We start from the raw sequence: 17,708 nt of genomic DNA, 5'->3' as shown, positions 1-17,708 counted from the left end.
CATGTCTCTCCAAACCATCACTGATTGGTGGAAACTTCACACTAGACCTCAAGCAGTTTGGACTGTGTGTCTCTCCACTCTTCCTCCAGACTCTGATCCCTTCATTTACAAATGAAATGTAAACTTTACTGATGATCAGTGATGGTTTGGAAATACTTTAAAAAATATGCTGTTTAACCACTTAAAACATATAAAATGCACTTTAATTTAAATTTTAAATTGAAAGATTGAAAGTTAACGTTCCTGTACATTAGTAATAATGTGTTTATTCAGAGTAAACCTTGAGAAATCATTATTTTACACTTTCCATTCTTTGCTGAGGTAAAGCTCGAGCTGTTATTGTAATATGTCTGTGTAGTAAATATTATAAATAGTCAAAAGCAAATGTTTGTCATTTATTTGCCCAAAAGTACAGTATTCTGATAAAACCCATCCACAGGAAGTTCCTGCAGGAAGTCTGCTGATCAGCCCAGAATCTGATACTTATGAAGAACTTTAAATAAACAGAACTATAAATAAAGAACTTCTGAAATGACACCAAATTACTTCTTCATACCCATAATGCATCATACATTATACACACAGTGTGCATTATCTGTTGTGTGTTACAGTGATCATTTCTTCACCTATCTTGTCGACTACAGAGAACTATAGAGGTATTTTAGATGTTAGCGTGGGGATGCTGATGTGGGCCATTTTTGGCCAAGATATGACTCTGCTGGACCACTGTTAGAGCTGGCAGCCAGCATGTGAGCCAAAAGTGGTCCACATATTAAAAAACGAACATTTAGCCCACATGTACTAAAACATACAGCTCTGAAAAATATTAAACAACCACTAAAAATGATAATTTTCTTTGATTTTACCAAATTAAAAACCTCTGGAATATAATCAAGAGGAAGATGGATGATCACAAACCATCAAACCACCAAACTGAACTGCTTGCATTTTTGCACCAGGAGTGAGAAGCATAAAAGTTATCCAAAAGCAGTGTGTAAGACTGGTGGAGGAGAACATGATTGCCAAGATGCATGAAAACTGTGATTAAAAACCAGGGTTATTCCACCAAATATTGATTTCTGAACTCTTACAACTGTATGAATATAGAACTTGTTTTCTTTGCATTTTTTTAGGTCTGAAAGCTCTGCATCTTTTTTGTTATTTTAGTCATTTCTTATTTTCTGCAAATAAATGCTCTATATAACAATATTTTTATTTGGAATTTGGGACAAATGTTGTCTGTAGTTTATAGAATAAACTAGTAGTCCAGCAGTCTAAAATGCTGCCACTATTATTAGAAGCAGCTTGTCATCAGCTGCTGGAGCCCTGAGAGAGCCCAATTGGTCTTGCTCTCTTTCTCTGGGTGGGTACAGTACAGTAGATGGCACTCTCTCTTTCCCCTCATCACTCCTAGGGTGATGTGGATCAGCACAAGGCTGCGTCTGTGAGCTGATGTATCAGAACCGAGTCGCTGCGCTTTCCTCCGAGCGTTAGTGCTGTGATGCTACTCAGCAATGCTCAAAAGATGCGGTGTCTAACTTCACATGTATTGGAGGAGGCATCTGCTAGTCTTAACCCCCAGGTGTTGGAGCATCACTAGTGATAGGGGGATATACAGCTGAATGGGTGGGAAAATTGGGCAGATAAATTGGGAGAAAATTTCAATTTAAATCAGAAATCACTTTTTAAAATGTTAAAAAAAGAAACACAGAAACACTAAATTATCCAAATAATCTTTTAAAACACTAACACAAACACACACACAAACACACACACACACACACGCAGTAAAATGCCCCCTTTTGGAGGGAAGTGCAAAATGTGAGCACAAGTCCTGTTGCATGGACAATCAAATGTACATGAAATTTTTTGCAGAATCCTGAGTGAGAGATTTCTGATTACCATTAAACCTTATCAATAAAGAAAAATCACTTCTGTTTTCATTTCCTGATCTGGCCTGCGATGAGATCTTTATATCATAGTTTCATTGTTTTAATTGATTTATAACATAATAAAAGTATCTTAAATTAGTCTAAATAAACACACAATATTCTCAGTTCTCACAATATTAAGGCCTTCTGGCCTTCGTCTCAATTAAGTTCTTAATAAATGCTGCCTGTTTTCCACCACAGCCGTCCTGAACTGAAAGGTAACAGAGCAGAGCAGGTGTGGGTTTAGCTGGACGGATGGGAGAGAGTTCTCAGAGGCGGGAGGTGGCGCTGGATGAACGCTCCGGGACGTCCTGGGTGCTGTTGCAGAGGGTACGGTAGCTCTCCTCAGGCAGAGCGTATTTGGACATCGCCTGCTTAAACTCCTCCAACGGACAGTAAACATCACTGCAGCCCGGAATCTTCTGATCCTGCAGAGAAAAACATGAACATTAAAAGGACGAACGAAGAATGAATTAATTAATAAATACAATGAGCATAAACAACATACTGTAAATTAGGTTATATAGCTGAAAGATATATACTAGTGCATCTCGCATATATTATATAGATATATTAAAACATACAGAGTGATCTATTTTAAGCGTTTATTTAATGAAAAGCCAAAAATCAGTGTCTCAGTAAATTCGAATATTATATAAGACCAACTGATACTTTTGGCAGTGTGGGCAGTGTGCCAAGTCCTGCTGGAAAATGAAATCTGCATCTCCATAAAAGTTATCAGCAGCAGAGGGAAGCTGTGAGATATGAAATGCTGTAAGATTTTGTGGGGAAACAAAACTGCACTGACTTTAGACTTGATAATAAAACACAGTGGATCAACACCAGCAGATGACAGACATGTCTCTCCAAACCATCACTGATCATCAGTAAATTTTACATTTCATTTAAAGTAAATCAAGGGATCAGAGTCTGGAGGAAGAGTGGAGAGACACAGTCCAAACTGCTCGAGGTCTAGTGTGAAGTTTCCACCAATCAGTGATGGTTTGGAGAGACATGTCTGTCATCTGCTGGTGTTGATCCACTGTGTTTTATTATCAAGTCTAAAGTCAGTGCAGTTTTGTTTTCCCACTAAATCTTACAGCACTTCATATCTTACAGCTTCCCTCTGCTGATAACAACTTTAATAAAGATGCGGATTTCATTTGCCAGCAGGACTGAATTAAATATTAAGTAACTAACCGTTAGAGTATATTAATGCTTTTAATATTGTATATTAATATTAGTGTATGAATTAAGGCTCTTACCTGACCAACGTAAGAAACTTTAACATAGTGCTGGTTGGTTTTGCGGTGTTGGTACAGCTCTAAAGTGATGTCAGCAGCATACGGAGGCCATCTCATATCAAACACTCCGAGCGCCATCAGGCACGGCATCAGCGTGGTGTCGTGTGCCGAGTACAGGAACAGCTTCCTTATTCAGAAAACATACAATGGGAGTGTACATTTCTGAACGTTGATTAATGGAACTTAATTCTGTAACGATTCTTTAGGAAGTATTTCAACACATTAAACTCTTTTAACTTTCACATACTTTAGATTTTGGTACAATTAAGGAATATTAAATAAAGTGATTGGGATACGCTTAAATCAGATTAACCAAAAAAATACAAACTCTGTAAGTGATATTCTATTGTTCAGAAAATAACAACAAGAATTCTGAGTGTGATTTGGGCACGTACACTGCTCTGTGAAAGAATGAAAACTAACAGTTAGATTCTGGCTGATAATGAGATCACTAAAAGCACTAAGCATAAATGCATAAAAATCCAGTCTAATCACAGGTTGCATGTCCACGGTTATTTGATCATTTGTCACATTAAGGTAAAAAAATAAAAAAATGAATAAATAAAAAAATGGTAAATGTGAACATAGCCATAAAGACAAATGGGTACCACTTTAAAATAAGACTACCTTTATAAAGGGTTTCTAAATGGTTTACAAGGAGTTTATTAATGGTTACTAATTAGGTTGTAAATGCCTTACAAATCATTTATAATCAGTTATAACACATACGTAGAAAGGGCAACAATGACCTGTTGTTTGCCAAATAGTGAACCCACAGCCGTCTATAATGTTGCCTTTTCTACGTATGTGTTATAACTGATTATTAATGCTTTTTAAAGCATTTACAACCTAGTTAGTAACATTAATAAACTAAAATTGCAAACCATTTATAAACCCTTTATAAAGGTAGTCTTATTTTAAAGTGGTACCGACAAATGCAATTCTAACAATTCTGTTGCTCTGGCATTTTTAGTCTGTAACACTAGAGGGCTGCAGCTCTCAGTTAATACAAATCATGCCACTAATCAGGTAGATAAGATATAAAAAGAAAAGACGAAAAGACTGCTCTCTGTTGGTTTCAGCAAACTAGGAAGTTCGGATCTTAAGACAGGTGAGACGGTGCTTTACTGTTGGATTATTTGCTGTAAGATTAAAGATTAATATACAGAGGTTGACTACACCTTCATACACCTTCACAACACGTGCACTCACCGGTCTTTAATCAAGGCGTTATTCTGAACATTCATTTCCATGTTGTTGAGGAATGTGTGAAGGAGAGGACCAACACACAGCTGTAGATTCACCCTGGATATAAAACAACCACAAAATAAATTATTGAAAACTCGTACACCCCAAAAAGGTGTGCATATGCACACCTGAACGCTGTTACACTTTATAAATCACAATCTGCTTCTACTGTATATGTGCACAGCTGACCTAGCCTCGTATTACAACTCCATACAAATGCTTTATCAATAAGGCCCCTGATCTTTAGAGAGCAAAATGTAAATTTTAAATTGTGCCTAGAAATGAATAAATCATATATTCAACATTCATTGTAAACATTCATTGACTCATGCCACAAGTCATGGGATAGAAAGCACACCATAATCTCTAGGGGTGGTTACAAATCAGTTACATATGAATATAAATCAGTTTGTTTCACCTGTTGGCTGGATCATAGATGTGGTAGATCATATCCACAGCCCTCTGCTCTACTCTGGCCCTCCAGCTGTGCAGCACTGCAGGACACGGCAGCCCATGAGTCTACAGAGAGAGAGAGAGGGATGCAAACAGAGAAAAGTAAAATAAAAAGAGTGAAAAGACACCAGCAATGTCTCCCTCGTATTTGTGGTTTTATATTTTGCATATATGGAATTAATATGGTAGTATGTAAGTGTGTTAATATTTTTCTATGTGACAAAAAGTACAGATCCTCAAGATAGGAATAGGAAACTAATGCTAGTTCTTCTATTAGACAACAAGAAAGCGATAACATAAAGATGGTTAAACTCTGAGATATATGTAATGGAAAGCTTAAGTTCCTCTCTTAATATGCAAAAAGGTAAAATCAGATATGGTAACGATTATTAAGTACATTGAACCAATAAGATCAAATTACTAATGGTCTTAGTAATAATATCCCTATATTTAATGATGTAATGCAGTAAGTGGTAATGCAGGTAATGCGTGTTCATGTCTGAATATGAGTCTAATAATCTTTTAAATACAGGGGAATGCCTTGTATTAAATGTTTTAGAGGTATTAAAAAAGGGGCATGAACAAAGATTGTCTCCAACATAATAAATTAAATTCATACATTGATTTAAAATGGTCAATCAAAATGTAAGTTTGGTCTGAGATCTGCTCATCTCTAACAAACTTCCACAAAGTAACAGAAGGTCAGTGTGGTGTTGTTTAGAACCTCTCTGGCCACCATGTCGTCTCTGATGAGGATGAAGTCAAGGTGCTGCTCAGGCTGGACCCCCAGTGCGCTCTGAATGCTCTGAAGGTCTGAAGCGATATCTGGCAACGTGGACGACTCTGCCCAGCGATAACTGCAAGCACAACCACATCACAGCCAATCAGAATCAGACTATGATCAAACGGTAATCAGACAAGTCAAATAGTCAAATAGAGCCAGTACAATAAAGCCCAATCCCATTTCACCCCTTGGGCCTACCCCTTACCCCTCGTCCTGATTCTTGTAGCCTGGAGGGGTAGGTTAGTCAGAAGGGATAGGGGGTTGTTAGCCCTTCATACAGAGATTTATCAGATTTAGCACATTTCAAACTGAGGGGTATGAGAATCACTTGTAAGATGACGGAAGAAGCGACCAAAGAAACCCTATATTACCATAGTTTAATGCATAGTTTTAATGTTTTATGCCAAAGCATAAAGAAGATCTCTGGTAGTTAATCACAGTATGTAACTTGCTACCTAACTTTAACATTTCCGTTCCATCTTAAATGCTGCAACAGCCAGCTGAAGGGGCTTCAGCATTTAAGCAGGAACGGAAAAATAAAATAAAAGAAAATAAAATAAAAGAAAAGCAAATCAAAGCTAATTTCAGCTCCCTATCACAGAGTTAAGAATGAAGGAATGGACAAAAGTATGATTAATTTCTGCACCATCTCCCTCCTTTTTGAAGACATCCTAAAGTTTAAACTAGTTAACCAGCAGCAGCAGCTAGGTTGCTGAACTTTTAGCGCTTCTGACGTATCAGGTGCTTGGAGCAGGTAAGATAAGGTAAGATTTAAGCAGTTTTCAAGCATTTCAAGGCCCATTTTCAAGTTCTCCAAGCACCGTTCAGCTGTGGAAAATGATGACTGATTGATGATAACAGTGATATCTCAAAACTGCGATTCAACAATATTCAATATATCGCAAAATTATTCTCCACACTTCACAGCAACTATGCTACTGAGAAACAGAATACTCCTAAGTAAGTAAATAGCAGGAATTATGGATTTATTTGTGTCAGTTTCACACAATTTAAATACCAATGTTCTTCACCACATGTTAACCTATTCATTTGATTGAGCTGATTGAGTTACTGTAGTAATGCAAATTCAGGATGAGTTGAGATAATTTTGAACATATATATATATACTCAAAATTATTGATTGTTTTTTTGTCACACTGCAAGAGATGGTATTATGTTACGTAAACACAACCAGAATTGTGTTTGTTAACAGCAGAAGGAGAAGCAATTAAAGCCTTTTTTATTTTACACTCTTTAAGCGGATTTATTTAGACAGATAGTTATTTATTGTAAAGTAAATGTAGTTCGTATTTCAAGCATTTTCAAGCGCTTTCTCTAAAATTCCAGCACTTTCCAGGCCTGGAAAACAGAATTTTAAAATTCAAGCATTTTCCAGGATTTCACCCCTTCCCCTTCTTACTCTGTTCCAAGAAGAAGGGTTACATTAGAAAAAAAGAGGGTAGGGCCAAAGGGGTGAAATGGGATTGGGCCTAGTTGCTGTATAAATTCAGATAAATTCAGATTTTACATAAAAGACTCAAACATGCAAAGGTTTTACATACTACTAGTGTTTTTTAATAGTGAATGGGCAGAGATAGAGACACTTGATTTAAAAAATGAGCATTCACTGCCTGACCCACTTCACCCAGACAATGAAATTGATAAATTGCGCTAAGACAACCAATGACCTAATTTATTCTGGCACGCAGCTCACAGGCCCAGACCTCACCGAGCACATTCACGAGTCAGAGTGTGGAGAGACTTAAAGAATTCTGAATTGTTGAATTATTAGATTAATAGCACAATAGAAAAGTAATTGTTTAATAACAATAATAAGAATAGCAACCATTGTGTTCACAGACAAGCAGTGGTCTACACTGTGCTAGCTGTGTGCATTGTCTCACAGAGTAACATACAGAGGTTCTGCTGTTAGCAAACTGCAGTTGAATGAACACTTTATGAACATATGTTTTAAACATATGTATATATTTTAATATTTGTAAAGACTGAGGTAATGTAAATAAACAAGCAAATAAATATATATTTTTTAATACATTCGAAATTTACTTTAAAAATAACTGTAATAGTATTTAAATTATAAATAGCCTGCTTTATATAAACTTCAGACATTAGTTTAGTTTGACTGTTTTAAAAAAAATATTCATATAAATTATATGGTGACTTACATTCTGCATCTATTTACTATTTTCTATTTACAAAATAAATCACAGAATCTATGAATCAAATTATTCATGGTATCAGCAGACGCTTAAAGAAAATTTAAGAAGAAAAAATTCTAAAGTCTAAAACTGGAGCCAAAATGGAGATGGATCATGCAACATGGCGATGACCCAAAACTGTCCAGTCAATCCTCCAAGTAATGTCTCCAAAGACATAAATGTTGAGTTCAGGAATAGCCAAGTCAAAGCCTAGATCTTATCTTAATTGTGTTAAGATGCTGTAGGGTGATTTGATACAGGCTGTGTGCACACAAGAACCCCCTTATACATAACACAACTGAGAGAATTCTGCATGAAGGAGTGGGAAAAAGACAGTATTTATTAGGGCATATGTGTCCTATCTTTTTCTTTTTTCTCTTTCTCACATAACAACTACATTCTTAAAAAAATAATTGCAATTATTTTTATTATTATCTTTATCTCTCAATACTGTTCAATAAATTTTTGGCCTTTTCACAAGGTTGTAGGTTTTTGAGCAAAGTTAAAAATTAAACATTAATTCACAGGATGTACTTTCTCAGCCTTCTGAAGAACATACCCACTGCGCAGCTTGAGCTGTTTGCATCCATGGTAGTTCGGGTAGAGGATCTCTCTCTCCGCCTCCTCTGTGAGGATAGAAACTACATCTGAAAAAAATAAAACGAAAGAAAATAAAAGACAGGATGTTTTTATGTAATAGGGGTATAATGAGGGACTTTGAGATGGCGCATCATGGGAACAGATGATTGTACATTCTGTTTATTAGACCATCTCTAGCAGCCGCTTTATTTGAACACCAGAGGTCGGAATAAACTAGTGCAGGCTGGAGAACTGGTCAACATAAGCAAAGGGCAAAGGATTTTTCCATAATTTTTGAGCGGAGCCAGTATTTTTTTATTAATCCAATCATTATTGTTAACCACTGTGTGACTTAGACATTATCTCAGATAATAATACTTTCATTTTAGATCACTTAATAAACAAGTGATTAATTGAAAAATTATACAACACAATAGTTTGCTTAAGCTTAAAGCAGTATTTATAAAATAATAAATACTGTATACTGAATTACGAGGCACATTTTAAGCAACAAACAAGGGTGTCGCTATGTTTCCTTTTTAATTTAGCAGGTCTCGTAAACACATTAAATTTTTTACCAAAAATCGTCAGTGTGCCTTATAATCTTTATGTATGAATTCTACCAGTCAGTTATTAAGTAACAGTAAAGCCACTCCACTGAAGTACAGAGTTATACAGGAGTTTCAGTAAAGTTTCTCCAGAAGTTTCTATCTGACTTGTAGCCTGCTGCTAACCTCAGCTAGCACTGCTGGAGCAGCATTAGCATTAGCCACTAACTGCGCTAAATGTTAGCTCTTTTGCCATTCAGAGGTGAATATATTGGACTGAAGTAAACACGTTAACAGTGTTAAAACACAAGCTAATATCGCCCTGGCCTACAAGAACACTCAGGGTTCCTCAGTGTAAAGCTCTCGGGCGGCATTTAATGCTGCTGCACCCAGCCTTAGAGTAAATCTGGAAATCTAAGCTTACTGTACAGAAACAGAAGCAGAAGCGCTTTAATGCAGGAGAGAAATCTCAAGATTAGTGTAGATTAACATCCAGCGCTCATTTGACTTTAAAAGCATATGTTTTTTGATAAGAATAAAAAAAAAAAATACAAACATACACACAGACACACACTGAGTTTGTACTTACCTGTCTGTTTCTGCTGATACAGCCCCGCCACCAGACATTTGGCCGACTCGATGGTGCGAATAATGTTGGTTGAGCGAATGCTGCAGACAGAAAGACTCAAAACTCAAACAGGCAGTCAACAAAACTCTTACAGAACTGTATTTTAAAGTAAAATATAAAATATAGGGATGCTCACAGAGAATTTCAAGACTAATAATTACAATAACACTGTTTTTTTCACCAGTTTAACCCTCAAGAATGAGTGAGTTCCCCACTTAAATTGCTTAAATAGCTTTTTTGACATCATGCCTGTGCTTCATGTGTTTTCACCGCATCACATGAAGCCAGTCAACTGCATTTTTCACCACATTGCTGCAAATGCTGACCATACCAATTCTGTCCACAAGTCAACTTAAAGATGCCTGTGTTGGCTACCATTGTGCTGAGTCATCAGGAGGTCATACTACCCAGTCAGACACAGGGAGGCCAATTATGCGCTGTAGTATATATATATTTTTTACGCAGTAAATGAACAGTGAAATAATTCAAACTATGAAGGAACTCATAAGGAATCATGTAGTAACTTAAAACAAGTGTTAAATAAACCAAAATACTCTCTGAAGAAGTATTTAGATGCTCTTATCTGGGGGCTGTTTGTTAACTTGAGGTTTCTGAGACTGGTAACTCTGAAAAACTCATCCTGTACAACAGAGGAAACTCTCGCTCTTCCTTTCCTGTTGCAGTCTTGATGAGTGCCAGTTTCATCATTCAGCATTTTTGATGGTATGCTGATTGACTGACCAAATCTACCTCTTCACACCTTTACAACTGATGCTCTCAGTAGGCCTGTCACAATAACTGCAATATCGATTTATCGTACAATACATGAACATGACCTCAGTCATTCTTGATAATGGTGATATCTATTATCTATTGTCTATTGTCTATTTATTTGTATTTGTATGTTTGTACACATATATCAGGGGTGTCAAACTCATTTTGGCCGAGGGCCACATTGGCATATTGGCTGTCCTCCGAGGGCCAGATGTAACTTATAAATGTAATAAAATGTAACCAAATGTAATATATGTAAATGAATGTAATTACTCCTTAATGTTAAATAACTCTCAATATATTATTTATTCAATCAAATATTACAGTTGCATGGAAAAAATGTTTGCTTGTTGCTCTATTAACATAAATCCTTTTAATTTGTCATGTCATGAAATCCAAAAACTCCATCAATCAAGAACCAAACTATTCAAGTGAATAGAAATGACATCAAGTTATATTAACTTTGAAATTATTAACTGAAATAAGGCTTAATAAATATAAAATCAAAAATTGTGAGCTGTTAAGAACATAGCATTTCCTCAGATTTAGCAGTTCCTCATCCAACCACTAGTGGGAGCTGCAGCAGCAGCACCACAAGTCCGCAGTCTTTACTGAGTCAGAGCTACAGCCCAGCCACGGGCTACAGGGCTCAGCTCAGCCAGTCTGGAGCGTTTTTAAAAATTTTAAGTTCTTCTGTGTATGAAATAAAGATTTTTGTAACCGAATAATACAGCTCTCTACAGTTCATCTTTCAGCCCAATCAGCTAACAGCAGCCGTTTAGAGCATGAATCACTGCTGGGATTACATTATAAACAGGTCAGTTATCGCGCTGCTAACCTCAGGATGTTTATAACTACGGAGTTTAGTGGACACACCACGGCTGCAAGGTTAGACTGTTGAAGGCTACTGAAGACTATTAAAGGCTATTGGAGGTTATTGAAAGGGTTATTGAGGGCAGAAATCAGTAAAGGCTGGTTAGATAAGTGATTCACGTCCTCGTACTTTGCTGCGGTGAAACTGCGACTAGCGCTGTCACAGTGATGTTTATTAACGTCATTAAAACAGATTTTGTCAGCTATTGTCTTATAAATATTTACACAGAACTTATATCTCTCCTAAAAAGCGTTTATTTTGGTCAGTAACACTCTTCGTAACACAAAAGGCATACCGGTCTTTCGCCTTGAAGCACAGCCGTCCGTCTGCATCAACTTCTCTTTTTCTGGACATTATGGGATAAACATTTATATGTGTCAATTCCACCCGCGAAGTTACACCTTCCCTCCGGCAGGGTTTCCACATCAATGACTACACTGCCGTGTAGTGGCAGTAAGCCGTAACTTTGCGGGTAATACAATCGACAAGCATTGTGGGAAATGTATTTTTCGGTCAAAGGACGCTTCTGACCTATTTATTATAGACACTAAGATCTTACAAGCTCTCGCGGGCCACATAAAAAGACGTGGCGGGCCACATTTGGCCCGCGGGCCTTGTGTTTGACACATGTGACATATATATATAAAACCGTGAACAGTATTTTATCCAGTCATGCTTTAATAACTGTGACACCATACACACACTTTGTGGACTAAAGTAGGTAAAGAAATAAGTATATAATACCTAAATTAATTATAGTAAATGATTAATTCAAATGTTGTTGTCTTTAAAAAAAATATTTTTTTTCATTACTTTTTTTATGCTAATCTGTTATCTATTATCATTGTGTCAGTGGCAATATATCGTCCACAAAAAATCTTATCATGACAGGCCTAGCTCTCAAACACATTAAGAGACAAGATTTTTTTTTTATTCCAAATTAACTCTTGATGAGTTCAGCACAGCTGTTAACTGAAAGCCTGAATTTCAGGAGACTCTACCTCATAAAACTAACTGAGAAAATGCTGCCAAGATGTGCAAAACTGTCTAATCCAAGCAAGAGATGCTACTTTGAAGAATGTGAAATATAAAAATACGTATTTCTTCATAGTTTAAATGACTTTATATTAATCTAAAATGCAGAAACGCTTAAAATAATGGAAAAACACTGAATTTTAGTGTTGCCCAAATGTTTAACTGGTGAATAAAAACAGTAACTAAAATACTGGTGTTCATGTCATACAGTGGCATCACATAAGAAACGTAAATAAAGGTTGTGTATAACTTACTAAACTTCTTTATTGCTGAAGGACGGTGTAAGAAAGGCCACATCCTGTATATATCTCTTCCTCAGCCTCACCCCGAGATCATACAGCTGCTGCATGCCCACTGTGGTCAGCTGACCCGGATATGTGCCACCCTACATGAAAAAGGGGTCAGTAGGTCAATTATGTCCTTAATTAGCCTGAGGATTGTGCCATTATAACCTCCATTATTATTATTATAATCACATCCTCCAGAGCACTAGCTAAATCACTGCACACTGATAAATTTATGATTTTTTTTTCTTGATTTATCTTGATTTAACCATGCCTATTCTAGCCTGCTCACAACCACAAAACCTAGTGTACCCCCTGCTTCTAGCAAAACCCGCCCACAACACTCATGTGATGTATGGCTGAACAGGGGCTGCTTATTGTGGAAAAGCTTAAGCTGTGAAAAGCTTTTGTTTTATTGTTTTGAAAGTATAGATGTATTCATACAATATATATCTGACTTGTATGGTTTTACTTACAGAGGTGTTTTCTTAAGTTTACCCAACTAAAAACTAGTATATATTTATCATTCATTATACCTCAGTTATTTCTGACCCTGCAATGTGATTAGCTGAGAGTGCCATTATCAGCCGGTAATACACTGCAACCGAATCTATCCATGTATTACTCCGCCACATACAGGTAACCTAGCAACAATGCAGCGCTTACAAGCCAAACAGCACAGCTACAAACAGAGCAGCAATGGAACTATTTTAACTGGCGGAGTGTTTATAACCAAACAGACTGTATTTTCTCGTCTTCTTTAACTCAAAATCTTTCAATAAAAACAGCAATAACAGAACTGATCTCAGCACAGCAGTGGCAATATTACACGTTCCAGCATGATGATACATATTTTGTGATTTTTTAAATCCAATTAATGAAAAGAAAAAAAGGAATTTTGTGTTTTTTAATATATATATATACATATATACATATGTATATATGTATATATGTATATATATATATTGAACCTTGCGATTATGTTATAGGGTTATAGGGCAAGACGCTAAGATGCTTATTAATGACTCATTTTCTATTCTATTCGACTCTCTGATACAACTTGATTTATACTTCTGCTTTAATCCTAATCTAAACTTTTGTCATTAATTCAATTCTGCTACTCTGTTTAATAAAAGCATAAATGCATTTACCGACAGTTTTTTGGATCTGTAATTATCCTCCACCAGTGCATTGGGTCGAGGGCCCCCCTGTAGATCTGTAACCACATAATCAATGTTGGTATGATTTGGAACCTCCAGTAGGTCAGGAACCCACTGCGCCTGAAAAAAAGAACACACACAATAATCTGTTTTAATTTTATAATCAACCTAAACAATATGTTCCCCTTGAATCTCCACTGGTCTCATTTTTAGACTGACAGGTACCTGATTCAGAAACTGAATTGCTCTCATATTTTTTTCCAGAGCTGTATACTTGCTATATATATTTTTTTACATTCACTTTTTCCTTTTGATACCTATTTTTTTGGGTATAACTTTTGGCACAAAATTCACTCCATGAATAACCACATGAAAAAGTAACTATCATGACAGACTTTAAAAGTAAATTCACAAAAGCAGATAAATGCTATACTTTAACCATATAGTACCATTATCTGTTTTTTTTTATGAACTCTTCATTATGGTCTGGAACTGTATTCTACAGAATGAATATCTAACTCTACAGGATCAGGGTCACCTATGTTAGCTAAGCTGCTTTTTCTGAGCTACCTTCTCACCTCTAAAACATCCGGTATAGATTTCAGTGGTGTTCTCGCTCCGTGTCTGAACAGAACCTGCACCAGCTTGAGCTCGTACTGAGAGGAAGACTGCTCAGAGCTCGGAGGATCTTTGCATGAATCCAAATCAGTCTGAACAGGGTCAGCTTTTTTCTGCCACCAGAAAGTCGAGCCGAGACCTGCTGTGCTTAAAACACTCAGCGGCGCCCACCAGCTCCTCATGATGATCCACCCTGTGGAGAGAAACACCCGGTAAAACACCCTGAACACAGAGAACCAATATTTTTCACTTTTCATTACAATTTACAAAACTTCAACCCAACCGGCACAATTCCTCATCCTACAAAATAACATACTGCAACCAAAACTACATACAGCTTTAGCTTTAGATTCTCTGATTTTGTTACTTACTTTTCCTTTTTTATTCCCACCCTCTTCCTCTCTCATTCTCTCATTCTTCCTCCCTCTCTCATTCTCTCACTTTTCCTCCCTCTCACTCTTTCTCACTCTTCCTTTACCTCACTCTTCCCCCTCTCTCATTCTCTCACTCTTATTTTCTCTCACTCTTCCCTCTCTCTCATTCTCACTCTTCCTCCCTCACTCATTATCTCACTCTTCCTCCCTCACTCATTCTCACTCTTTCTTTCTCTCTCTTCCTCCCCTCTCACTTTTCCTCCTTCCCTCATTTATTCTTTCACTCTTCCTCCCTCTCTTATTCTCTCACTTTTCCTCCCTCTCTCATTCTCTCACTTTTCCTCCCTCTCACTCTTTCTCACTTTCTCATTCTTCCTTTACCTCACTCTTCCCCCTCTCTCATTCTCTCACTCTTATTTTCTCTCACTCTTCCCTCTCTCTCATTCTCACTCTTCCTCCCTCACTCATTATCTCACTCTTCCTCCCCCTCTCATTCTCACTCTTTCTTTCTCTCTCTTCCTCCCCTCTCACTTTTCCTCCTTCCCTCATTTATTCTTTCACTCTTCCTCCCTCTCTCATTCTCTCACTTTTCCTCCCTCTCTCATTCTCTCACTTTTCCTCCCTCTCACTCTTTCTCACTTTCTCATTCTTCCTTTACCTCACTCTTCCCCCTCTCTCATTCTCTCACTCTTATTTTCTCTCACTCTTCCCTCTCTCTCATTCTCACTCTTCCTCCCTCACTCATTATCTCACTCTTCCTCCCCCTCTCATTCTCACTCTTTCTTTCTCTCTCTTCCTCCCTTCTCACTTTTCCTCCTTCCCTCATTTATTCTTTCACTCTTCCTCCCTCTCTCATTCTCTCACTTTTCCTCCCTCTCTCATTCTCTCACTTTCTCCCCCCTTCACTCTTCTTCAACTCTCTTTTTCCCTCCCTCTCTCACTCTTTCTCCCTCTTTCATTCTTACCCTCTTTCTCCTCCTATTTTCTCTATTCCTCCCCCTCTCACTCGTCCTCCTCTCTTTCTCACTCTTCCCTCTCTCTTCCTTCATCTCTCACTCTCTTTCTCTCTATCACTCCTCCTCGCCCTCTTCTTCTCTCTGCAGTGTCTTTCACTGTTATTGTAAAAAGTTGCTGACCTGTGATCTTTTTATCATACAACTTTTTTTTCCTGATTAAAGTGGTAACTTTTAAGCATTGAGTAGTTTGTTCAGGTGACACATATATTTGCTCATCTTGTGTGTCTTTTTGTGAATTGTAAAATGTGTGTAAAAGCAGAAAAGTAGTTTAGAGATTTGGAGACTAGAGTAGAGTCTCCAGTCCACTCCACTCTTATCGTTTATCAGTATAAATAACTGTGCTACACATGTCTTTTTAGCGTGTTAGCAATTGAAAAAAAAACTGTAAATACAGTCAGTATACACTCCTACACTGTTATACTGTTACAGGTCCGGCTGTAGTTGGGTAAGATCTGCTGTAGTTGGATATGATAGGTAACTAGATAGTTAAACAGCCGCCATAAAGCCTGACTGTCATCTCTGTCATCATCTGGCCTTTTCTCACTGGCTGGAGTCCAGTATCCTGTTCCAAAGTACCAGAGCTGTTTAAAATTCCTCATTTACCACCAGTTTAAACTAATAAATAGACTGGTTAGTATACTGAGCCGGGTCAGGCTCTCATTCGGGTCTGCTGTTCTGGATTATTCTTATTCACAGCTCTAATAAAGACCCGCAGGCTGTAAATATTCAGTATTATTAGAGAAATGCTGATAAAAGCCGGGTTACTCACCGTTCCGCTGATTAATACCGTGGATCTACTTCTGCCTCTCAGCGCTCACAGACACATTCATTCCTGTTGCCAAACTTTGGGTAGTTATTTTGAAAAGGCATGACCTGACTGGATTACAGAGTTCACTGGAACATGTAGTTCTCATACTGTGTTAAACTCGTGCGTGTATAGAGCCGGTAAAAGCAGAAAAAACTACAATTCCCAAAAATACTTTCTTACATCAGCAAGGCGTCATGGTTTACCGTAAAGACGGTATAAAATGCGTCGTAAACATGACGCATTTTACTATTATTAATATTATTTTTTGTTGCACAAAATAACATCTAAAATACAGAAAAAGTACAAAACAAACAGTATATATATAAAATACAAAAGCAAATATAAAAAAATGGATTCATATTAATTGAAAAGCAATAAATTATATATGGATTAATGACATTTAATTTTTTATTTGTCGAAAATTAGTTAATATGTGTATATAATTCTATAAGTCTCAATAAACAAATGTTTTTAATAAGGGTATTTCGTTTTGTGTATATAAAAAATATTAAATTAATTTAAAAGTATGTAATTGTGTATATAAAATTAATCAAATTTACTATAAATCTCTCCTTGTGGTCAAATAAAGGGTCATCAAAATATATATAATATATAATGGACTTTGAGGGAAATCTCCTCTTCAAGTCTAAAAAAAGATCAATCAAAAAAAAAAAAGAAAAAGGAAAAAATACACAATGAAAAAATAAATGTTTACGGACTGACGATACAAATAAGCACATTTTTGGAGTGTACTCATTCAAAAAATGAATGAGTACACTCCAAAAATGTGCTTATTTGTATCGTCAGTCCGTATAATAATTAAAAATGTGGATGCTGCAATGTTTAAATAAACAATAAAATTGATTGTTAAAGTATCATAATTTTTCAGGCTTTTAGCAGTCTTAATTCTTGATACTGCACAGTAATTCCTCAGTGATATTGTCTTAAAACTGACATTGTGAAGTTTTACCTTTTTACAGAAAATAAATCCACTCAACAACAAATCAGTTTGACCACTGGCAGAAATGATTTTATTTTGACCTGAAATACAGCAGTAGCTTTTATTGTCGA

At 36.6% G+C, this 17,708-nt stretch overlaps 1 protein-coding gene across 1 annotated transcript; it reads right to left on the bottom strand.

Annotated features, from left to right (window-relative positions):
* Positions 1-1,721: 1,721 nt before the first annotated feature.
* On the bottom strand, positions 1,722-16,722 carry acp6 (acid phosphatase 6, lysophosphatidic). The gene is made up of 11 exons (XM_022665656.2): positions 16,599-16,722; positions 14,400-14,632; positions 13,813-13,941; positions 12,632-12,762; positions 9,656-9,735; positions 8,499-8,586; positions 5,661-5,793; positions 4,902-5,002; positions 4,448-4,540; positions 3,197-3,362; positions 1,722-2,359 (listed from the first exon to the last, which is right to left on the bottom strand). The coding sequence occupies exons 2-11, from the start codon at positions 14,619-14,621 to the stop codon at positions 2,201-2,203; spliced, it is 1,302 nt and encodes a 433-aa protein (XP_022521377.1). The 5' UTR covers positions 14,622-14,632; positions 16,599-16,722; the 3' UTR covers positions 1,722-2,200.
* Between the last annotated feature and the right edge of the window lie 986 nt (positions 16,723-17,708).

Source organism: Astyanax mexicanus, chromosome 11 (genome assembly GCF_023375975.1).
Source record: "Astyanax mexicanus isolate ESR-SI-001 chromosome 11, AstMex3_surface, whole genome shotgun sequence".
Taxonomy (NCBI): Eukaryota; Metazoa; Chordata; class Actinopteri; order Characiformes; family Acestrorhamphidae; genus Astyanax; species Astyanax mexicanus.
The sequence above is the reverse complement of the archived record's forward strand: the minus strand, read 5'-3'. Positions and strand labels throughout refer to the sequence as shown.